This window comes from Anopheles coustani, chromosome 2 (genome assembly GCF_943734705.1).
Source record: "Anopheles coustani chromosome 2, idAnoCousDA_361_x.2, whole genome shotgun sequence".
NCBI lineage: Eukaryota > Metazoa > Arthropoda > Insecta > Diptera > Culicidae > Anopheles > Anopheles coustani.
Genome location: NC_071289.1, coordinates 60,773,436 through 60,797,477, shown reverse-complemented (window position 1 = coordinate 60,797,477; position 24,042 = coordinate 60,773,436). Strand labels below are relative to the sequence as shown.

Sequence of the window (24,042 nt, the reverse complement as noted above, 5' to 3'; positions counted from 1 at the left end):
TCGATTTGATTTTCACATTTGCACGTTACGGTCACGGTCACGGGCGAAGTTAACACTTCCAATGGTGTGATCGCGATAAAACACCATCATTCGCTGATTAGCAGCACAGTATTGCGCCACAAACGTGCTGCAAAAATGCTTGAATGAGTCTCTATTATTGAGTCGAAAGCTTAGCAAAGACACAGATGTTTACTGTCTAACATGGTAAATAGCACGTTAATATACCATTCCACATACGTTTCTAGAGAAAACGGTTCAAGAATGGATGAAGTTTAGAAAACATGTCCAAGTAGACGTAGACCAACACAATCGGGTTGTGCGAGACGTCAAAGACAATGCGCCTCCATTGATGTCGTCTTCAGGCTACACAGGGAGCTATAGAGTTAGTCCTCATTGCATATTAGAGCAGTAGTCGGCAACCTTTACGATCCGCCACGGATGGCACCAAAAAGTTCTCTGCCTGCAGACCGAGCAAGGGTCACATTTTAGGATATTACTATTCTATATACTATATTTCATTTTAAAAAATGCAATATGCACGTACTAACATAAATGTCAATTATTTAGTAATTTTGTTGTATAGTAAGGGACAGAATGAATAAGAAAATCGTAACCAAGGATCGGTAATTCTGAATCATTCTTACTAACATTTAGCAAATGAAACACATATAAATATAAAAAATATCTTTTAAACGATATTAAAATGTAATAATGTATTGGAAATACAAATTCAAATGATTAAATGACACAACATTTTTTTGACAAAACCCAATGCCAAACCTAAGCAAGTTTTTGAGATTCAGTTGGGAAACTGACATAATATTTACGGCAAAAAAAAATCATAATTTGATAGCACTTTTAGCAAAATCAAATTCATTTAGTAAATTTTTGACAGCATTTTATTACAACGCACACTAACCACAAATTTATTTATTGTTACAGCTATTTTATCTAAAAATAAAATAAGGATGAAGTAACCATCTACAACAGTATAATTTGTATATTTTTCAGAAGTTCCGCTTCATCGCTGAAAAGCTGAATTTCAAGAGAGCACCTTATCGAAAGTATTAGAAACGCTGGTTTGCCAACCCCAATCCCAACCGGAAACATCACCTTTTCAGAGGGGGAGGGCGCACGATCGCATTGATCTTTTATATGGCTTCTTCTTAGATGTGTGCCCGAGCCCACCCCGGAACGGAAGCACGGTGGCCTTTTCTAATTACGTAACGGTTGAGATTACATTTTAATGGGCTACGCCGCTGCGGAAGAAGAATGAAAACTGTTTCTTACACAAAAAAATCCCCATCCGCCCCGGGCGGCGGGTGGTTTTGGGCAGTGGGCGGGAATTCGCTGAAAACGGGATTCGGGGGTGGTTTCGAACGAGCAAATTTACATGAAACCGTGCCGAAACGGCCCCGTCTGTGGGGTAAACTTCAGCCTGCTGTTGCCACCATGTTGAATGCAACAGCCTCCCGGAGAGGCGAAAACGGTGAGAGCGAGCCCAGGCGAAACCCGAATGCACGACGACGCCGACGATGATGATGATGATGATGATGATGATGATGACAGAGCCTTACCACATCGGGGATGATGACCGACCTGTTCGTTTGCCGAATTCGAAACAAGCCGAATACAAAAACAAAATGATACGGATGCCCGACGACCACGATATGTATCCGATGGTGGAGCGCGATGGGACGACGTTTTATCACGCGCCATTTTTATCAGTCGCTGTTCGCATGGCGTCGCGCTCGGATCGCCAGGATGTCGTCAACCGGTGCGCTGTTTTGTGGACGCTATTGCCTCTGGCCTCGAGTGAAAAGTGATTAAGTGTGCGGTGTGTAGGACGTATATTTTTCTTCTTTTAACATTAAAGTAAATCTTCTCGAAAAGCAAACACATCCCGTTGGCCGTGGCCGTAACCGTGGATACAAAACCGCCACCCAGTCGTCGGACAGTGCCACTAATTGTGTTAATTTAAGCGCAATATGAAAACAGACGGAGCGTAGTGGGGAAGTTGAATCGACATCGAGCATCGATATCAAATAAGCCCGGTCAGCTGGCCGTTTACTGGCAGCTTGAACTGAACGCTCCAATTAACTGCCCTCGCCGTACGCGTTATCATCTGCTGGATTGTGATTCGATTGAATTGAAACAACCAAAATTAGTAAACCGAACCGACACGATTCGATTTTGCACTCGACGCGGTTACGATGGAAACAAAGACCACCAGGCGGCAAGAAGCAGCAGTCACCGGCAGAGGCGACAGACATCATCGATTCAGCGTTGACGCACCGCAACGGATTACCGGCGGTGGCACGGGTAACGCCGGTGGAGCTGTTATCAACGTGCTTGCCGTCGTTGCCGTGTTCGTTTTGTAAGTAAATTTTAATTCCAAACAAAATCCACCCAACAGCATCCGGCCCGTCTCCATCGTGTCCCGTTTGGTGTGCATGAGTGTACGGCTTGTTAGTGAAGGTTCATCAGCCAAAACCCTCGGGGGATTAATTTCACGATGAGCACAGCAAAAGATACGAACTTGAGCAGCTAGGCCCATGCAACTCCCATGGCGTAGCTGCCTTTACGGGAAGGCATATCAAGATTAATGCCCCGGGAAAGGTGAAAAGAAGAATTATCAGCAGTATGTACATGGGTAAGTCATGGGCAAGACAAAAGAACCATCACGATTTAATATTTTATAGCGCGGAACGGATACAGACCACCTACGGCCACGTTATCTCAGCCCGTGTCCTCGGTCCTCATGTTCATCTGTGTCACGGGCTTTTCGAGAACAGACTCGCCCCCGTTGGAATCCATCGCCGGTGGCGCGTAGCACATTACACGACCTCCACCATCCGACACGGAGCGAGTAAAAATTAGCTCCACACAAACCGAGCGACCGGTTGTGCAGGTTGAAAGCTTCCTGTGACACTGTTTGCCGTAGGCTTTAGAGTGGATCAGATATTTTTGGAGGTGCTAAATACTGTCGACGGATTTAATCTTTTAGCAAGCCCACCGGGTAGACACAGGCATCGGGGCATCTCGCTGGCAAACAAGCAAGTGGCGAGAAACATCATCCATCCCCCCATCACTTGTGTGTCTACTGTTTGCAGGGATTTTTTTTTCTAACCGTACCTTCGCCGCTTTGACAATGGAGTTTAAGGATTTTGGAACATTGAAACTCCTTTGGATCATCCCACGCCCGCGTTTTTCGAAGTGGGTTTGGTGTAGGCGTGATAACGCAGACTTGCTGTCGGTGAAAGAAGCGGAAAAACATACATCAGGGCTATTGGATTCAAACTTATTTTGCTTTGTGACACCATCACGTACGGCAGGCGACACGCACGTTTGCATTAAGAAAAATGGACAATCTTCTTTCGGCGATAGAAAAAAAAAACTATACAAAATAATAGAACGCTGGCAATGTTTAAGCAAAGTTAAATCAATTTAGTATTTGAAAAAAAATCCAACAAACATTCAGGCGGCCTAGTGGCAGCTGGCTGGATCTGTAGACATAGGCAATAAAAGTTTGTCGCTTTCACGATTATCTAATGCGACGTTTGGGCTATAGAATCATTAAGAAAAATCATAGAGACACTGGGGGAGAGTTGGCAGTGTTTGGTGTATAGGAGATATTCAACCCTTTCACCCTTCAATCAATCACAAATGTCTAATGTTAAAAAATATTATCAATAGCACATCTGTAGAAGAACAAATTTTAAATTTATAAAATTTTCAAGAAAACTTCATACTCTCAACATCTGCAAATTTTCACTGAGCTAGTTATTGGAATTAAATAATATGGAAGCTGTAGAAAAGCAACCGTTTTGGTGTTTTTTAAAATACATACGTAAGTTAGGTGGTTTTTTTATCCGTCCCTTTTTCTGCTAGGACTCTCGAATTATATGACAGTCAACTTCAAGCTAGCATGTTCTTCTGGACCTGATGCTAGTGCACCTCAAATTGTTCAAGAGCTTCATTAACTTCTCAGTATAATGAGCAATGTAAATAAGTTAATTACTTTAATTTCGCTAAAATTCCATTAAACACGATTCCACTTGACTCCCAACCCGCCAGTAGGATACTTCATTTCATATGATTTAACGTGAACTATCTCCTGGCGGCTCCAACGAGCTGGTAACGGAATACTGATGAACCGTGTGCCATAAGCAAACAGATATCGTTTTCAGCGTGTTTATTTATACACTGACGCTCCGATGTACGTTAAGCTATTTTCCTCGCACAAGTGGGTAGTAAGTTTAATGGGAAAGGTATACAGATCAGTTTAGATAAATATTACACTATCATGTGATGGATCCGTCTGCTCTTCACATACCAATATCGACCAATAGTTAGGTACGATGCTAGGAAACGGCATGACTGACGATTTATAGTATGGTTTCTCACTTAAACTTAAATTGTGTTTGAAAGCGTCATTTGATTATATCAGCTCCGAAAACCAAATTGACTAACTTATTTTGGATGTTTTCTCAAATCCCTACAACCGCTATCGTCGCTATGCTATCGAAACACATTTGCTCGCGTACCACCGCTTAAAGCGGTGCTCTAATTTGTCCAGAGGTCCCATGGAAACGGTCCAAATCCAAAACGGAGCGGCAACCAGAACGTCCGGGAAAATGTTGCTGAACGATTGGGGCGATGGGCGGCGGAAAATTTAAAGCACCACTTACGGAACAGCACACAAACAAACTTCGCTCGGGCTTGACCCTCATCATTCGGCTGGCATTTATACTTTGACGAATGGGAGCGAAAAAGAGGAACCATGCACCGTTCGTCCTTCCGGAAAGTTGTTTTCCTCCCCGCGGGGAAAGTTATGCAGAAAGTCGTCCTTCTGGAACTAACAGTTCGTTTGTAGCTTTCGCTAGCTTTCGTTTGTAGCTCTTTCCCGTGTTTTTCGGTTTGTCGCCATGTGCGCTGTATGCGGGGGGTACCAGTGAAATACCTTGAACCCCTCTTTTTTGTGCTACTATCGACACTCAACTATCCACGGAATAAACGCAGGAAAACTTAACGCGAATTTTGGGCTGGAACGAGATGGAAAGTAATAGAAGTTCAAGATATTTCTTATTGCACGAACGGCTACAATCTGTGAGTTTCGACAGATGTATCCACATCGGGAAAAGGCAACTTCATACTTCCCAGCAGCAGTGAGTTGAAGATTTATTTAAATTTATTCCACATCACATACTGGCACAACCATTTTTCCGCCCATCTTGCCCCGATGGCTTTTGATTGTGGAAAATGTTTCCACTGCTGGCGTGTACGTGCTGGTTGTTATCACAAGTCAATCAACAGATATCATTGCATTTATGAACGCAAATAGAGCTGTGCATAAACCGACAACGTTTTTCAATGTCGGTTTGTTTTCTAATCTAACTCGATGTCAGTGCAATCAGCACACCTTTTTTTACTTGTTAGTTTATACATTTCACTCCAAACATTTGATTGTTGTATAATTTTTCATTAAAGGATTCCAAGCTATGAAGGCTACCATTTATGTTTACCATAGAAACCGAAACTTAAACATCGAGTAGTATGTTATTTTTGTGCGGTATTTTTCTTCCGCTTAGTTCTCCATTCCCATTTTTTTTTACCGAATGTTGTTGTTATGTGATGGAATAACAAGTGATGTACATTTTTGAAACACAAAAAACTCGTTTGTGCAAGTCGATTATAAGCCCTTGCTGGCTTTGGACCATCAAGCAATTCAAACCAAATTGTGTGTGGCAGATGGCAAAAAGTAACAAATGGTTCGAATAACAAATGACGATGTAAATAACGCAATTCCATCACCTCGCCACATGGCACGATGGAAGGCACGTGTCTGATTGGACGCATCAGGGTTTGGCTAAATTTAACGAACTTGCTTGTTTGTTTTTACCAACCAGTTTAGGACGATTAACAGTCATAACAAAAAGAAAAAAAAACGACACTAAACGCCACCCAGCTAAGTAATCTGGGAAAAGGAGGCTGCATCCGATTCTTATAAAATATTGCACATCACGATTGGATTATTTTTTGTCCATTTGCCCTTTGCAAAACGATCCGCAAGCCATCATCGGCACAATGTCATCGAATTAAGTGTGCCTTTGTGCCCTTCGGGGAATGTTGATGTTTGTCCTTCAGCAATTCCAAATAACCATCGCTTTCCAAAACACCGATGATATGAAATCACCCTACAACACAAAAGAAAAAATGAGAGAAAAAAAAACTTGCTTCAAATCGTAATTTCGCCGAAGTGCGTGGGATGTGTACGACCGAGGCAAACAGGGAAAAAAACGAGAGTAAAGGGCATCACGTGAAGACTGCAAATTAACCGGCGCACAATGGTCCAATGGAGTGCCCAATGATGGTAGAAATAAATGGCTTTCTCCACAAGGATTCAAATAAAGATGATAGAAATATTACAAAAATGCCAAGAATTACCACATTTTCGTTTTTCTAATGCCAGATTTTTCATATACATTTATTGCTTCGAAAAGCACGGGTTTTGTCTTATTTTTATCTTTCAATTTCTGCATTCCCGCGCGATCATATTTAGATGATACTAGTATAACGTTAAATTTTACTCTCATTTATCCATGGCGAAGAATTAAAGGGTTGCTAAGAATTAAAAAGAATTGCAAAAAATTAAAGGACGTTGAATCAATAGCTCAAAATAACATTAACGGTAGTGTGTACCTCAATTGCACAACTAGCAGTAAAAAGGATGAAGAACATATAGCCTTACATCTAATAAATATGATACAATTTTAATGGATAAAAAAGCATTAACAAGAATTTCAAAAAGCTTATCTTAGTAAAAATGGGTCCAATATTCTCGGTTAGTGATACACGCGAAAATACCTAACATGGCCTAAGTTGACTAAGTTGTCTTTAAACCATGATTTCATGGTTCATGGAACACACAATTTAAAACTGATACGGTTAATTGAAGGTTCAAGTTTATTTTGTGGAAGCGAATTTAAATATAACTGAAAACAGTATGCAAAAAATGTGTTTAGCTCATAGTGATTTACTTCTAGTTTTATTCGGGTCGTTTGAAACCTCCTATTTGTTCGAGTTGTCTAGTCAATTTAAATGCTTTGTTGCGTTGTCTCGTACAAACGAGAGAGCCATCATCCCCCGAAGTCATCAAACGAAATTGATTTGACGTCCAATGCACACCAAACGGCCAAGGCGGCCAACGATCTACGATGTCCACTGATTAACATTCGTTTAAAACCCCTCACCCCAGCGGGTCATAGCAAAGTACGTTCAGTTACTTCAATCGATCGACCAATTGCCTGTTACCCTTTGCAGAACGGTGCTGCCGATGTCTCCATTAGTATTGGCCCAACTGCCTCTTAGCCTACAGAATCTCGTGGTAGAAAACGTCGTCATCGAGGAGTGCTCCCTGAGAAATCATGCGATAGCGGCCGGTGGCTCGCTACACAATGGGCGTCCACACTGCCATTTCACGCCATCGAATCGAACGGTGTGCTTTCGTGGAATCGACACGAAACGGTTCGGTGTCGGGGGCCGCTTTAACCAAACCCGCCAGCTGATACTGTGCGATTGGCCAGCCCGCAGCTTCGATCCGTTGATGCTGGCCCGGTTGGTGCCAAAGTTGGAACGATTCGCACTAGCCGGGCGCGGTTTGCAACGATTAGCACACGATTTCCCCGCCCTGCCGTTCCTGCGGATGGTCAATATTACCGGCACACGGTTAAACTACACCGGTGTTAGCACGTTCTACGAGCTGAGCAATCTGCAGGTGCTTAATCTACGAGGTAACGAACTGGAACAGATCCAACCGTACCGGTTCCGTAACGGGAATGTGCAGGTCTATCTGCAAGGTAAGTGGAAAATGACAAAGTTTTCGTGGATTTGGTAACTGGGAAAGGCCGTGTATGTAGGGTACACGCTTAAGTTGAATTCTTAGAAAACGGGTCATAGGTTGAAATAAAATCATAGGACTTTTTTTTACTTGTATACTCATCTCTCCCCAACAAAAGCAAGTTTTTGCAAAAAAGCAAAAAAACTACCTATCAAATCCATATAGTAAAGTAAAACTTTTCACTTCCACTCAAAACTGAGTCCTTACATGCGTTACAAGTGTGTTACATAAGATATTCTACTTTATAGGAGAAAGTGTGGCAATTTGCTCCGGTGGGGTAATCAACATTATTTCGATATATGTATTAAAATATTTGCTCGTCGTTTGCATCTTATGTAGGTTTTGCAACACTGCAAGTTTAATAAAAGAGGTTCCATTTTTTTGTTTTGGGGTATTACAATTTTTTACGAAGAGGAAAAAACTTTATATAAAAAAAATAAAATAAAAATTGGTAGATAAAATGTTAAACAATAACATGCAAGGATTTTGTATTGTTTGAACAGCACGAAATCAAAATTTAAAACCTAATTGGTGCCTATTGCTACACATTCCCTTGCCAATGAGAATGAAAATGATGAACGAAGATTCTACAAGTACGGTAAAGTTGTAGCGGCTTGAAGTTCAAACGAGAACAGGCGGAATTTTCTACTAGAGTAAAAGTTTTCCGAACAGCAACTTGATTTCCTGGCGTTGATAAGATAACTAGTTTTGCTAAGAAAGGAAATTTCGTTTTACAACATTCTCATGCTGCTTTCTTTGCTTTGTTCTTGAGAAAATGGCTTTTGTCGAAAGGAGCATGTTTAAGTATCGAAATTAGTATTATTAACACATTTTTCATTGATTATGATATTGAAGATTATCATATTGAATTGTAAGCATGTTGTTTGTTCACAGGTAACTTGTGGAACTGCACCAACGACATGATTTGGCTGTTAAAGGAACAGTCACAGCACTACACTGACAAGTTGACACTCGTGTGTAAAGACTGGAAGTACACCGGTCGACCTGTACTTACCGCGATGGAGTACAAGCGCGTAGTACAGGAAAGCTGCCTGCACGAAGAAATTTGGAACTGTAGCTGCCACGTGTCCTACCTCCGGCTCAGCGACGACGGGCTCTCGTTCGATCCGATGATCATGGTTAACTGCAGTGATCGGGGTTTCTATGAGTTGCCACAGTATCTGCCCGGCAACACGACGGTGCTACACATTGCGCACAACAAGCTCCAGTCGGTGGACAGCCTCACGACGAACGAACACTACCGAAGCGTTCAGGACATCTACATGGATGACAATCGGATAACGTCGATCGACATCCTGGAGGACACGATTTGGTTGGACAATTTCCGCATACTTAGCTTGCGGGGGAACCGCCTGAATCGGGTAAGTTATCGCTGGGGGAAACCAACAACTAAAAGAAAAAATAAAGGAACGGCCACTTATCATCTTCAACTTTCCGGAATAGATACGAGTGTACAGTGTGGAGCACGCGATGGAACGTAACCCGGGCGTGGGAAAAATCTACCTCTCAAACAACCCGTGGCGGTGCGGATGTCGCTTCGCCATACGGTTTCAACGGTTTCTGCGCAAGCACGAATCGCTGGTCGCCGATTCGCGCAACATTACGTGCTACGTGTTGAACGAAGAAGACGGTCGGAAGCAATACCAGCAGGTGCTGACGGTAACACCAAACGATATCTGCCGAGCATCGGAGAGCAATGCGGCCACGTTCTACAACACGCTCAGCATAATTTTTGCCTCGTTGATCGTGTTAATCTTCATTAAGCTGGCGTACGATTACTACAACTACCGCAAGTATGGCAAGCTGCCTTGGTTGATAATGAAAATGCCCTGAGTTGAAACGACTACTAGGATGTAGCCCTACTGATAGTACTTTATTACCGCTTTGTCGAGATGGAAGCGGAAGAGGACTTAAAAAATCATTTTCTCAATGGTGAAAAAGAATCTCGGTGCAATATTTCTCATCAATTTGTTTCTTGTTAAGTTGAATAAAAAAACTGTTTAATTTATTTTCTCACAACGGGGAAGTTTTTGCATTGCTTGACTAAGTCATTGATGGTATACGTTTCTTCCAAAACGCAAAGAAATGTCCGAATTGTACGAAATTGAAGGAGAAGAATAAATATGCGGAAAAGCACTCACAAATCAGCAGGCAGCAGTTCCTACATTCCAACCACGGCCGAGACGCGCCCAATGCACTTGGCCATGTTCGGGTTAATTTCCTTTGCGATCGTACGCTGCACCTGCTTGACGGCGCTCGTAAAAGCAATGTCGCACAACGACATTTCGTTGCCACCGAAGCCGTCCGTTTTACCCAGCTTGGCACCGAGCGTGCGGAGGATCTGTTGGCGTTGCTTTACGTTCTGCTTGTTTAGCAACAGATAGCATGCATCCAAGATAGAATCGGCTTCGACGACATTGTCTTGCTGTTCGTAATTGAACTCACTCGGTCCACAGCGCGAAAGATAGCGCAAGATGTTGACCTCGCCACAGATCGGAACATATGACGTCGGGGAGGTAATCATTTCCGTGTAGGTGCCCACTGCGAAGGAAGAGAAGGTTTAGAAAATATCGCTAGAGTGTACCAACTACCAAAGTGAAGAGGTACGTACCATTCTTCCAGATAAGCGTCACCTTAATCTGGGGCAGTTTGTTCGCCGTAGTGCTGGTCGATAGGATGGCATTCTGAAAGTTGAGTGCTTCCTCGGTCAGTTTGGGAACCGTAGAGTGGGTAAAGCATTCGACTTGCAAATTAAGCCTATCTTTCCATAGATTCTTCAGGGCCAACAAGCTGTACGGAACGTAGCTCGGGCTAGCATTCACCACAAAATCTTGCAGGAAGGTGTGCTAAAATGAATGACAAATTGAAGAAAATGAACCACATTCTGAGTGTTATATTCCTTGAGTACGTACATTGATTGGCTCCGCTTTTAACTCAGCCTTAGACTTTAAAGGGGTCGACGGTTGCGTGGCAGGTGCTTTGGTGTTCAATTTTAATTCTGTGCGCATGGAAAGCAGTTCGTTTTTCAACTCAGCCAACTGCTGTAGAACACGCTGCTGTCTTTCTGCCAACATTCTTAGCTCATCACTTTCGGCCTGAAAGATTGGAGAGAAAGTAAACGTTAATATCTTCTTCTACCCGCAACGATGGGAAGAAGATCGAGGGATAGTTGAGGAAGAGCAACAAACATGCTGTCTGCATTAAATAGCAAGTGCATGGAAAGATAGCAGTCTACAAAACCTTTTTTAGCAAATGATCGATTCCGGCCGACAACGGATCGACGGTGGTGCCTGCCAGCTGTGCACGATCGAAGGAAAAGGAACAGACCGGCTTCAGGACGTACATGCAGGAAGGTACTTCACAAGCATCGTTCGTCAATACCGGTTTTAAGTGATACATTTCCGTTCACACTTCCGACGTGCAACAAGTAATAACAATCAATAGAAAGGATGCACAAGCTTTTGACCAATTACCATGAGCACTTTCTAGGGAACAAAATATCCAAATGCACACAAAACTTTTCACGAAATTGCTCACGTTTTTCTTCGGCAATCCTTGAATGTCAACTTCGCTACATGACAGCTATGGATTACACCGACTCTGATGTGTACAGTTTTCAAAAAATGGATTGTACCGACTGTTAGAAATTGAATAAATTGTAGTATTTTTTAAAGTTTAATCTTGAAAAAGGTAATATCCAACTAGGTATAACAGTAAATTAATCTTGTATTTGGTTGAAACATTGTAGTTCATTTAAAAACGAAAAACAAAAAACAATTATTCATCCCTATTATCCAGTCAAAATGTCAATGGTTTCTTCTTCTGTGTTTGTACGTAAACAAATTCTTCCAAAACAAACATTCAATGTCACGACAAAGTTTACGATCTTGTGCAAAATTATCTGATAAGTGTCTACCAAGATAAAAGCATAATTCTCTGTTTTATTCAATGACACCGGTGGTTTGCACAAGTTGCTCGTTTTGACTGGGCCAATTGTTGTTTACTTTAAAGTGTTGAAAATGTTTCGTAAAGCATTTCCCATTGTTCGCTCAGTGAAAGTTGCCCGTAACTGCAGTGGCAGACATGCCAGCACGACAGCGTCCACGGTGCAGCCTCGAATCTGTATCGTCGGTGCCGGACCTGCCGGGTTTTATACGGCCCAGTACATTCTAAAACACTTGGATAATTCCTCCATAGATATCGTCGAAAAGCTGCCGGTACCGTTCGGATTGGTCAGGTATAAAACCATCGGCAAAGTGAGATACTTCGTTGCTAATCCCATGATTTCTTATAGATTTGGAGTTGCGCCGGACCATCCTGAGGTTAAAAATGTGATCAACACTTTTACCAAAACGGCCGAAAATCCGCGCGTTAGGTTTCTAGGTAATCTAAGCTTGGGAAAAGACTTCACCCTGGAAGAGCTACGCCAAAGATATCACGCCGTATTATTGGTAAATGAAATTGGATTTGTTTGGAATGATTTGTATTGAATAGTCGCAATATTTCTCGATCTTTCAGACATACGGTGCCGAGCAGGATAACACATTGAACATTCCCAACGAGACTCTGAAGAACGTACTTTCCGCGCGTGAGTTTGTAGCATGGTACAACGGGCTGCCGGGCTATGAGAATCTTAATCCAGACCTTAGCGGCAAATCGCTCACACTGCTGGGCCAAGGAAATGTAGCCGTCGATGTGGCCCGTATTGTACTATCCAGCATAGATGAGCTAAAGGTAAGTTTAGAATATCCACTCACGAAATAATGCTTTTGCCTAACGATGGCCGTCTTTCCTATACGAAATACGAAATTGGCAGAAAACCGATATTACCGAGTATGCACTAGAGGCACTTTCTCGAAGCCAAATTGAAACGGTACACCTCGTTGGCCGGCGAGGCCCACTGCAGGCGGCCTTCACCATCAAGGAATTGCGTGAAATGTTAAAATTATCGACTTGCTCTACAGAGTGGCGTGGAGATGATTTTGATCGTAAGCATTTGGTATATCGAACCGATAGTGGTTTTTTCTTCTAATAAACGTTGGATATTTCTCCAAATAGATGTTGAAGAAAGCATACCTAACCTACCTCGCCCTAGAAAACGTATTACCGAGCTGATGTTGAAAAGTTTATCAGAACAACAACAAGGACAAAGTAAATCCACTGTCTCCAGACGGTTTCAACCGGTATTTTTCCGATCACCAATTAATATCGTTGGCCACGGAAAGGTCGAAGCGGTGGAATATGTTGTGAACAGGCTGGCGGATGGAAGGGCTATTCCGACCGACCAAAGGGAAACCATTGTGACGGATTTAGTGTGTCGCAGTATTGGTTATCGTGCGATCAGTATGGACAATCATATCAACTTTGACGAACGAAAAGGATGTGTTAACAACGCTGGTGGTAAGCAAAATAAAATCATGTGTGATCCGTTCTCAGTCTTTTACTATACACTTTACTTCCACACAGGACGCGTTTTAAAACGCAATCTTACCGGAAGTGACCAGACGATTGACGACATCGAGGACAAGTACGAGACCGGCCTGTACGCATCCGGTTGGCTTGCGACGGGCCCCACGGGCGTTATTTTAACGACGATGAATAATTCTTTCGCGGTGGCCGATTTGGTGTGCCGTGATTTCAAAAACAATGTCATCCGGATGAACGGATCGCGGCCAGGATTGGATCTATCCGGTAAGCCGTACGTTAGCTGGAATGGATGGAAAGCAATCGACGCCGAAGAAATGCGTCTAGGTGCTGCGAAAGGAAAGCCACGGGAAAAACTAATCTGCGTGAAAACGATGTTGCAAATCGCATCAAATGCATCCAAGTAGGTTGTAGCATGTACCTGGCGCATGTATGCTCATGTATTTTTTAATACGGCTATGCCTTGTTTTGTATGCTGTTATTACCTTGGGAATGGACTATTAAGTTATGAAACCGCGTTATTGAGTATGGAATAAAAAAAACAAAAAATTGTCACAACCATAGATTACACTTGCACGTGGGTCGCCTTTTTCTTTCAACAACTGTCGAGAGCAAAGGAAAATAGTTTTCTTAATTTTCTAGCATCGTTTCAGATATTTCTTCGCATCCTTGCTATCGTTACCGAAGGTTTTGCCAAACCTAGAAAAGGGAAACAATAGAAATACAAAAGAAATTGAGAAATTGAAAAGAAAGATATATATAAGACACCGTAGGGAAACTTCCCCCTTTGCTCACCTAAACGTAGCCCCCGGTACGTGACCCTGGTAGTTCGGTACGAGGCCAATTGTTTTGTGGTAAATTTCGTTAACCCTTGCCGATGGTTGCGTTGTTCCGGCGCCAGCGGTTGCGATCGGATCCCACTCGGTGCTCCGACGGTGGTTGTAGCTGTTGGTGAAATCACAGAGCGCTTTCGATGTCAGCGGTACGTTCGATTCTCCGAACCGTGGCCATAGGAATGGTTTGTGTCCGGTGTATCCTGTAATAGGTAAATGAATGAAATGTTATCACACTGGACTGCATTTAATGAGTTGGTTATTTTTAAACGAACTCGTAGCGTAGGACATGCTGATTATGATTCTTGCGACTAGATCAGAACACAACACAATCTTCCAACTTAGCACTCAAGCAGTTGAGTTGAAAATGTTCTATGCTATCCGAAATCCGCCGTTCAATGAAATCTCTTAACATCCGACGAGTGCAGCAACAAAACTGTCATTTGTATCGATCAAACATTGCCCGCCTGCGGACTGCACTCGGCTTGAGGTCGATCCAATAATCCCCCAATACAAACCAAGGCAAACAAAAGCACCAAAAACTAGGCCAATGCTAATAATCGGCAGGCTGTCGGGAATGGTTCGAAAGTGAAACCGAAGGATACCAGGTTTATGGCGATAACCACGTAGCAGAAAAAAGTGCACGCTTCATTAACAACCGTTTGAGATAAACTTTTTTTTATAACCAACCTAACGATGAAAAGTCTGTCCGTGAAATTTAATTTTCTTGAATCAACTGAAGCGAGTACGTGACAAGGTTCTTTCAGAATGGCTCACAGTTGAAATGTCCTTAAACTCAAACTGATGTTATGTTTATAAAAACCTTCTTGTTTTACGAAATTTTGGATAACAATCATCTTTAACATTTATTACACTCTAGTAAGGGTTACGGATACCACTCACTTCCACTTAATTCACAAATGTAAACACACAACTGTATAGAAATGAAAATTTTGCTCAAAAATATGGAAAAATTGACTATTAATTAATGCATACACCTATTGCTTTGCCAAACTAATTGCTTGCATCGTTACCTAATTTCATCCACTTTTCCGGATGCCCATTCGGCAGCGTGTGTGGAGGGGTATCACGGGAAAAATAGGGCAGACCGGGCAGCGTGGGAAGATTTTCCATCGGGACCTCCTTCACGACGCTGAGCGCATCGGGGCGCACCAATCGGAGAGGTATTTCATAGTCGTTGAGGCAGAACTGCGGAAACGGTAAAAAAAAAGTTGATAAAATTAAACACATGTCCATGTGGTATACACGGTTAGATGACTCAATCAAAGGAGAGGAATTTAAGTGTGAAACGTTATCCATCTTACCATCCGTTCGCCAAGGCTTCCACGGGAAATGGTTGAGATCGGTTGCGCAACCCGGTGACGCAGTCGCTTGAGCTGTGCTTTGGTCCGCTGACAGTCACGCTCGAACTCCGACAGACCCTCGGTCGTGGTTACGGCGTACCGCTTGCCAAACTTATCCTTGGTTCGTGGAATGTAACCTTCGTAGCCGGGCATCGGCGTGTGGCGGTAGATGGTGTCACGTTGGTCATCGTCCTCCCGACGCCGATCGTCCTCGTCCAACTGGATAGCCACAGGAGATCGTTCAACCTAGGGATAAAAATTGCGTAGTATCGTTAGCGTGATGATCGATGTTCGTAGGGTAGGCTAGAGAAAAACATGCCGTGAATTCGTCGTTCGTTCGATCAGAAAGGATCAGCTTTTCCGAGTGCGCCACCGTCGGATCAATCAGCAAACGATGTGTCAGCGCGGAGTACGTGTTTCCAATTCGATACATGTACTGTGGACAGTATCCAGTGTAGCTGAAAAGAAAATCAGTGTCGAAGCAAAAGAAGGAAACTGTTAATGGAGGCGCCTGGTGTCTCATATCTTACCGCGCTTGTTTTTCTTTGGATCTTTATTTTATAATAAATGCATAATAATTGCAGTTTTACGCAATCAAGGATTTAACAATACATTGAAAATATTGCACTGTGAAAATAGCATGTCTTGTGTTAACGCCTGTGAAATAATTTCTTACTTCCAAAAATATCCCACCATCAAATCAGTAACCATCGAATGCTTGTTTATGGCCCCAGCTGTACAAAATCCCACGGTCAAGGTGATGTTGCCGCAAACCGCACCAGTTCATTGCCAAACAATCATTTGCAGCCCAAGTTGGTGCTGTAAAGAATATCCCGACACCTCCTGCTGATGATGGCATTTTTCCTGCCTGCCCATTAACTTCGTGGGAACCGACGAACACATTCCAAGTTTCACCGGCGTGCAGAACCGAAGTTGCGGTTCAATAAATATCTTCCCATCAAAACAATCGCCCGGGTGGCGATGGTGGCGATGCCATACGGTAAATAACTCATTGCCACCAATCGCGTGCACGGTGCTGGATGTGGCATGGCATGAAAATGCCAACCAAAGGACTCAGCTGTCGGTGGTAAAACAAGGTGTATCTGGATTGAGGACTGGTTGCGTGACACAGCCGTTAACGTAGAAGCCAGCAGAACGGGGAGGTAACGAAAGGAACTGCGAAAGGTTCCGAAGAACTTGACTTCTACAATGATAAAAGTGAATTGTCATGGCAAGGTTTAAGAACCGTGCTAAAGCACCACTGGCAATGTCACGGTGACACGTTGACACAGTCTTTTCCTTGAGGCAACTTTACGTCCAATTATGTGTGAAAACGTTCTCATGGACTGTTAATGGTTTTACTATGTTATTATAATGCACTATCAATCGGGTCTTGTAACGACATTATTAAATATGATGATTTTATAAGTATTTCATTTTTTTTGATAATCTTCTCCATCGAAATGAAAATGATATGCCGCATAAATTGCAAAACAACAAATGTATGGATTTTAGTGTAAATTAATATCCACCCTAACTATGTTACGAATTATTTTAATTTAACATCATCGTAATTCTGTACGAAGGCAAATGTTCGGTTCCGTTAAGTAAATTATTGCAAATACATTAATATAACCCACTCTAATCCACAGCACTATACCCACCCTGGCATGAAATGTGGCTGGGGAGTCGAAATTCGTCCTATTTTCGGTAACGACATGGTTTCAATTGGTCTCCACGTTAATTCCCGGCAGTTGCAACGAAAACTCTGCAGGGCTGGAATGAACAATACAGAAAATAAAGCAATAAATGGATCGTTAGTATAAATAAGACTGTTTCGGGGGACAATAAGGGTTAGTGGGACAAAAGTGCGGCAGCATAAACACTATTTCAATGGTGGGAATATTTCGTTAAAATGGTTATTTATTGGGCAGTTTGGTAAGGTAATGTGACACAATTACAAATAATACACTAATGTTATTTTAAAAAATAACGAAAGAATTCACGTTGCCCAGTACGTCCCGCTAAGCTCTTTTCAAATCAATAATTGAGCAGAATGGACTCAAACACATTTTAAACGTATTTTCTGCATGTACATCTTATGTTTGTGATTGTAATATTGTGCACATAAATATGTACAGCAAAATAATTTAATATTATATTGATTTTATTATGACCCCCATTACCTTACTATTTTAAGCTTTTTGTTTAGTGTTTTTGTACATTAGTTACGGAAAAAAAACATTGACAATCTAAAGGATCTCTATTGGAAGGGTAAAATTATCATATAAATACACGATTGCACTAGTTAGGCACTCGTTTATGATTAAAGAAACCAAAGTAAACTAGATATAGAACTGGAAAATTCAATGATTGCATCGAAGAAAACTTGTTCATACATACCTAATATCGATGTTACTACTTATTTTGAATGGCACAGAGTATTTTAAAACAAAGTTGTTTGCTAGTTTGCTCACGATACTAACATCAGACGATTCAAGTGGCAAAAATGCAACTTTTGCACTCCACACACCGGAAACAATTAATCAACACAACAATTTGAAGCACTCAATTTAGTCGTAACCGGACATCGAAGGTCGCAATTTGCAATTCAAGCCACGGAAACTGAGAATATCCAACAAAACAAAAAATGCTTCCCCTGGAATGTTAGCAATCGTACGCTTCGAACCGCCTCCGAGTCTTTACCGGCAGCGGATTGAGCGAGCAATGACGACGACAATCCCAAACGAGCACGCCAGCACAACTGTTGGACTTGCAACAGCAGGCATTGAAGCATGGACGACTCTGATTTCGGCGGTGGTGCACTTGTTTGTTTCGTTTATTTCTACCCCAGCTTTCGCCAAGTACCAAGTGTATTGGGCGGCAGTGAAACGAACTCAAAGTCCTTCGAGCCTCAAGAGCGCACTTGAACCATGAAGAAGCCGCACAGTCTTCGGCCTGCCGTACGCGAAAGGTACGAACCACTAGGCGGCTCCATACGGCAGGGAGCAGAAACGAACGAAAATGTCTGCCGCAATGCAAGTGGCGGAAAGGTAGGCACCTATAAAACCATCTTTTTTATGGTCTGTTTGTTGGGTTCCACCAGAACAGTAAAGGAATGGCCAGACTGAAAATATCGCCGAATTGTAGAAGGTATTTTTGTGTTTTGCTGATCTGAAGTACCCCAGTAAAAAAAGATCAGGGGTCGACAAAATCCAATGAAGGTGAGTGATATTTTGTTTTGTTGCATAACATACCATGATTGTTTAAGTGAAAAGGAAATTCATCTTAATTTTTTTTTTCATTATTAAAAAGAAGATTTCGTTGGCATCAACTGAACAGGTTGCCTACCACTGCTTCAATGCAAAAATAGGAAAAAGGGACGAAATTAGATAGATATATCCACCATATATCTTTATTTACCGGCGAAGCAACGAGCAATGGCAAATGATCAATGATAGAAGCAAACCATAGCTCATTCCCTTCATCAGTGAAAGGGGTTTTCGCAATCTGAGCCAAACGTTGTACCGTTCATAATTGTTCTAAGCAAAATGTGTTAAAAGCGCATTTGCTTTTGTAATCATCGGAAATACCACGGAATCCTACCGCCAATCAGCTGTCGCCGGTGCGGAAGGTAAACTTTCTCCGCACCCGGTCCAGTACGGTGGCCTTTGGTTTCGGAGTCCTAATAACGTGAGGAAGCTTTGTGTTGGGGTACATGACAAGGGTGAAGGAACGACACGCCACTACATAAATTGTCAATCATTCGTGCTACCAGGCGGGGGCCACTTTGTAGGTCGTGAGCCGGTTCACGGTTCAGTGTCGTCTGGGGAAAGGGCCAGTGATTTATCGATCTACCACCGTGAACCCTCGATCGTAATCAATTTCATGGAAGGCAGCTTTAAGGAATGGAACGGAAAAGAAATGCTTGAAATCAATGCTAAACAGCTGGTGCAGGTCAGAGTTTTTAAAAGACGTTATGATTGAATAGTACTGTGGAAGTCTGTTATTTGTTATGTTCGTTTTTATTTGAATATCATACAGACATGCAAAGTTCAAACGATAAAACGCCCTTATTTTTCACCTCGTGTCACTCTAATTTTTAAGAAGGGTAATAAATAATCCTGCGAAATATACCAATTGACCAATTAATGTATACATTTGTTGCTCTCTTCAAACAGAACAATTATTTTTGAATTGTATTAGGAAAACGGGCAAAAAAATTGTTTCAAACATAAATAGTCTCCTTTTTTAATAATAACACTTGTTATCGTCTTAAAAAAAGCGTTTTCAAGGGCACGTTTATATGTGTTGATAGTTTATTTCGCTTATCTTTGTCTGAACATTGAAGAGAGAAAAGTTTGACCTTGTCAAATAAACTAACGAATGTCAAATAAATAACAGTGACGATACTCGAACTGCAAATAAAATAACTGTACAGTCAAACAGTCTATATTCCAACACGACAGGTTACGCCTAAGGAGGCTCGCTAGAATTCGTGATAGCTTCATTATTAGAGGGAACAAGACATCGCACCCGCGTGATATTGAAAACCGTACAGACATTTTTCCAAACGTGTTCGTTACATGATTTTTGGTTTGATTCGCAAGATTGCCCTTTTTGTATGCTGGATATCAAACCAAATAAGATCAACCGGATGATTTTATTTCAAATGATCGGGGAACATGCACGCCATCACCACTAACGTGCTGATTCACTGTACTAACTACAGGTGTTAATTAGCTCAAACATTGCCGCGCTACGTAGGACAACACACCTTCAATTGTATACACTCAGTCTGGGCATCTGTCCGTCTTCGACATGCATATCGGTTTAGTGACTAAACCTTGTTTTTACGAGAAATCCATCAATGAAAGAGGGTTGAAACATCAATCGATTCTGGTGACGAATCTTAATGACACATAAAAGGCGATACATTTGTTCGATTTCCGGTGTTTGGGGTTTCCTGGCGCTTCCAACGGAACCGCTGATGACCAGGGGGGGGATAAAATGAATCCCGTCAGGTTCACGGGCAGAAAAAAAATGTGTGAATGTGTGAATCGGACGATCGAGGAAGATCAAATAAATACGCGAACTTTGTGAGGTGAGAAGTTAGTCTTGCCTGGAACTTTGATCGTAAAGGAGGTTCAGTTTTTTTAGTAGTGAAACGCTGCATCTTCGACAAAAGATTACATCATTAAAATGGAGCAGAAATTCATAGTGAGTCATTTTCGACGTTGGTTTCAAAGTTTTTGCTTTGTTAGTGCAGATTTAAAATCTATCTGGTTTGCTTGTTGTTCTAGATTGGTTTCTTCGTGGTTCTTGGTGCCGTGCTAACTGCAGTGCCTAGTGCTTCTAGTGCAATTGTCGTGGAAAAATCGTTGAATGCTACACATTCCATAGAACTGCAACACACCAACCCGGCCAAAATTTCATCGGATGTATTAGATCAAGGATCGACACGCAACAAACGAGCTATCATTTTTCGACCCCTCTTCGTTTACCGACAACAAGAGATTAAGAAACAAAAACTTAAAGAAATGCGAGCACAACAGCAACAGCAGCAAGTAGTGAACAGAATTTCTCAACATCCCGCCACGCGGAAGCCAGTACGATACTACGCACAACGTTACCCATACCAGCAGCGGTGATGCGTTGCGAGGATGGACACTTGACCAGTTGCTAAAATCATGACCAGCCAGAATATCATTATCATATCCGTATCAATGAAGTGTGATGCAATGTGATAATGGAGCTGCACAGAAACTGTCCCTGAGGCAGAATCTTTTTAATACATTTTTATTTATTTATGCAATAAAATTTGTTTCTACACTTTTCATACGTTTGATTTCGTCATATCGGAAAGAAATAACTAAACAGGATGTTTAATGACTACATTACTATTTTATAAATATTCCAATGGAAATAATAATAATTTAAACAGATCCAACCAACATTTGTTGAAACACTTTGCCCGACGGCAATTGCAACGTATTATACCTGATTATTTGAATTTGATTTACCGAAACCGAAACAGCGCTCTCACAGTGATCAACTGTGGTATCGATATTGTAAACATTAGTGATGGGGAAACATGAATCCCCAAGTCCGAATCCCAATCCAAGAAACAAATCGCGGCATCGAGACGATGTAAACCAATAAAATGTCGGTCTGGAAATTGTTTATCCTAATCTGAATCTTCATCAAATCGCAACTCGCTTTTCCGAAATAAAAACGTGCTACACACTTCCAATGTGAGATTCACCGCTGTTGATCATGAAAATCTATTCACGTAAGGAAACGATGTTCTTTGCAGGCATTGAAAATTGTCCAGTTCCAGATCGGCAGAGCATCAGAGCGGATCGATAGCAGTTCATGGAGTTTCCTGAAAATAGTTAGCGGAAAGTAAGGTCTTACTGCACGACCGCGTGGTGACGCCGAGCTGGAGCTCACGTCAGAAACCTAGCTGCCGCACATCTCGTGCTGTTCTGTTCAAGGGTCAATCAAGCGGACCACGGATTTTTGTGACCTGACAAACGGAAGGAATTATCCCTCCCGTGGACGGCGTGTGAACATATGGCTATTATAGCCGGTCCTAAAGGACCAGCCCCTTCGTAGGAGTTTGGACAGAGTCGGTACGCCTCTCATAACGTGTAACTGTTCATCTCCACATAGCGAACTCATAGGAAACTCTGGTGAAACTCCTGTCAAAGCTGTATGGAGTTTCGAGTCTCCCGAGTTCGCTAAGTGGACACGCATTTGGTTCGGTCTTCTTCGCTTCTTCTTAATCCGTCAGTTATTAAACGTCAGAACGAGGGGTTTTGCTAGTGCTGTCAAGAGTTTCTTACCACCCGCTAGGCAGCTCGAAATATCGTCCTCAAAACGTCCTCCGCGCGAACAAACGTCCTCCATTTTTGTATGGGGATGAAACAAAAGGAGGACGTTTTTCGAGCAATCGTCCTCCTTGTCCTCCTCACCATACAAAACTGCTCGATGTTTGTGTCATGGAGGACGTTTTTGAGGACGATTTGCTCGAAATTGCCTAGCGGGCAGTTTCCTACGAGTTTCCCAGCTGTGGCGGGAACTGAGTTCGTCCCGGTTGACAGAAATTGACATTGTTGCTGGTACTATGTAGTTCCAGCAAGAGTCCCAGCAATCTGCCATGGAAAAACTTGCTGGTACTACATGACAGCTGCAAAAAATTTGAATTTTTGTCAACCGGGGTCAGTTCGTCGGAGGAGAGTTCGCTATGTGGAGATGAACAGTAAAGGAACAAATTGTTCGACTTAGCGTAGCGTACCTGTAGGTTTCAACCTTCGAAAATTATTATTTAGTTTCATCAAAGGCGACTTTTCTAAATGATAATTGTCACTTTTAACCTTCAGATCTACAACCGCCTACCTGGGTAAGTTTTGCCCTTTTACTTTGCAATTACTTCGAATTGAACAGTTATATCGACTCGAAATTCCTGGAATGCCTCAAGCAACATGTTTTCTATCATTCTGCCGAAAACCGACTTTTTATTTTTATTCTAAGTATTTTTTTACACCATTTTTCCATTTATACCCCTTAAATCTACAACCGCCTACCCGGGTAAGTCATACGTTTCGTACGAGAGTTTTTATTTTTCTGTACCAAGACAAACCACCAGTAGGTGAAAGGAGGTGCCCCTCGGGTTTTTCTTTTTATATTTATATTGAAAACAATCCTAATTTATCTAAGACACACTATGAAAGACTATTTTACTCCTCGAACTCCTCGAGCAATAAGTAATGAGATAAACTCGAAGACGATCTACAAATATGCAAATTATGCTACATTTTGGACCACACAGCGGCATCGAAAGCATTCTAGGTGAACTTTCATCATTTGTTACACAAAATAATAATTTATTAATTGCAAGAAAATCATGATGCAACGGGTTGAATTAAATACAAAAGAAACTGTTATCATTTGAAATAAAACGATCGAATTTATGTATATGAGCTAAGTTTAAAAATTTTAAGGCTTAAATATCAGATGTAACAATGTATAATGAAGAATTTCCTCCAGATATGCCACTGAATTTACTGAGGAACATGAACATTTCCAAAACGTAAAATTTAATAGAAAAATATTTCTAAATCTTTAAAATTTCACTTTATAAGCAAAAATGTTGAAAGGCACCTAGAAGTTACTTCACCAAAAACTTAAGAAGTATAAACAAACACAATTACTTATTGAAAATGTATGGTTTACAGAGTTAGCGATTGTAGATCTATGGGAAAAAATATATTTAAATGAAAAAATTACTTACTTATCGAATTTTTAATATTATTATTTGAATGGGATGTGTTAGAAAACATTCTTAAGTATCATCGCTGAAAATTTCAACTCACTACGGCATCTAGAACAAAACATATTAGCTTTGAAGCACAGCAAAATGCAAACCCCCATACAAAACGTATGGCCTACCCGGGTAGGCGGTCGTATGTTAACGTAGGTATTTTTGGTCGTAGAC

The 24,042-nt window shown here is 41.8% G+C and overlaps 4 protein-coding genes across 5 annotated transcripts; 2 read left to right on the top strand and 2 right to left on the bottom strand.

Annotated features, from left to right (window-relative positions):
- The first annotated feature begins 1,759 nt into the window (after positions 1-1,759).
- LOC131261849 (protein singed wings 2) lies at positions 1,760-9,940 on the top strand. Its single transcript, XM_058263690.1, has 4 exons — positions 1,760-2,377; positions 7,324-7,859; positions 8,795-9,282; positions 9,365-9,940. Exons 1-4 carry the CDS (start codon positions 2,214-2,216, stop codon positions 9,752-9,754), a joined length of 1,578 nt encoding a protein of 525 aa, XP_058119673.1. The 5' UTR covers positions 1,760-2,213; the 3' UTR covers positions 9,755-9,940.
- On the bottom strand, positions 9,912-11,506 carry LOC131261851 (probable aminoacyl tRNA synthase complex-interacting multifunctional protein 2). Of its 2 annotated transcripts, none has more exons than XM_058263691.1 (4): positions 11,162-11,468; positions 10,834-11,016; positions 10,533-10,767; positions 9,912-10,462 (listed from the first exon to the last, which is right to left on the bottom strand). In XM_058263691.1, exons 1-4 carry the CDS (start codon positions 11,318-11,320, stop codon positions 10,083-10,085), a joined length of 957 nt encoding a protein of 318 aa, XP_058119674.1. In that variant the 5' UTR covers positions 11,321-11,468; the 3' UTR covers positions 9,912-10,082. The 2 variants fall into 2 exon arrangements, with proteins under 2 accessions (XP_058119674.1, XP_058119675.1); XM_058263692.1 differs by having other exon boundaries at positions 9,914-10,462; positions 11,395-11,506.
- Positions 11,507-11,786: 280 nt separating this feature from the next.
- On the top strand, positions 11,787-13,908 carry LOC131262841 (NADPH:adrenodoxin oxidoreductase, mitochondrial). Its single transcript, XM_058264923.1, has 6 exons — positions 11,787-12,158; positions 12,216-12,372; positions 12,440-12,655; positions 12,738-12,909; positions 12,980-13,321; positions 13,388-13,908. The coding sequence occupies exons 1-6, from the start codon at positions 11,941-11,943 to the stop codon at positions 13,750-13,752; spliced, it is 1,470 nt and encodes a 489-aa protein (XP_058120906.1). The 5' UTR covers positions 11,787-11,940; the 3' UTR covers positions 13,753-13,908.
- A 75-nt stretch (positions 13,909-13,983) lies between these two features.
- Positions 13,984-17,262, bottom strand: LOC131265875 (UPF0605 protein CG18335-like). The gene is made up of 6 exons (XM_058268216.1): positions 17,207-17,262; positions 15,862-16,000; positions 15,504-15,788; positions 15,213-15,387; positions 14,141-14,381; positions 13,984-14,044 (listed from the first exon to the last, which is right to left on the bottom strand). The coding sequence occupies exons 1-6, from the start codon at positions 17,260-17,262 to the stop codon at positions 13,984-13,986; spliced, it is 957 nt and encodes a 318-aa protein (XP_058124199.1).
- Between the last annotated feature and the right edge of the window lie 6,780 nt (positions 17,263-24,042).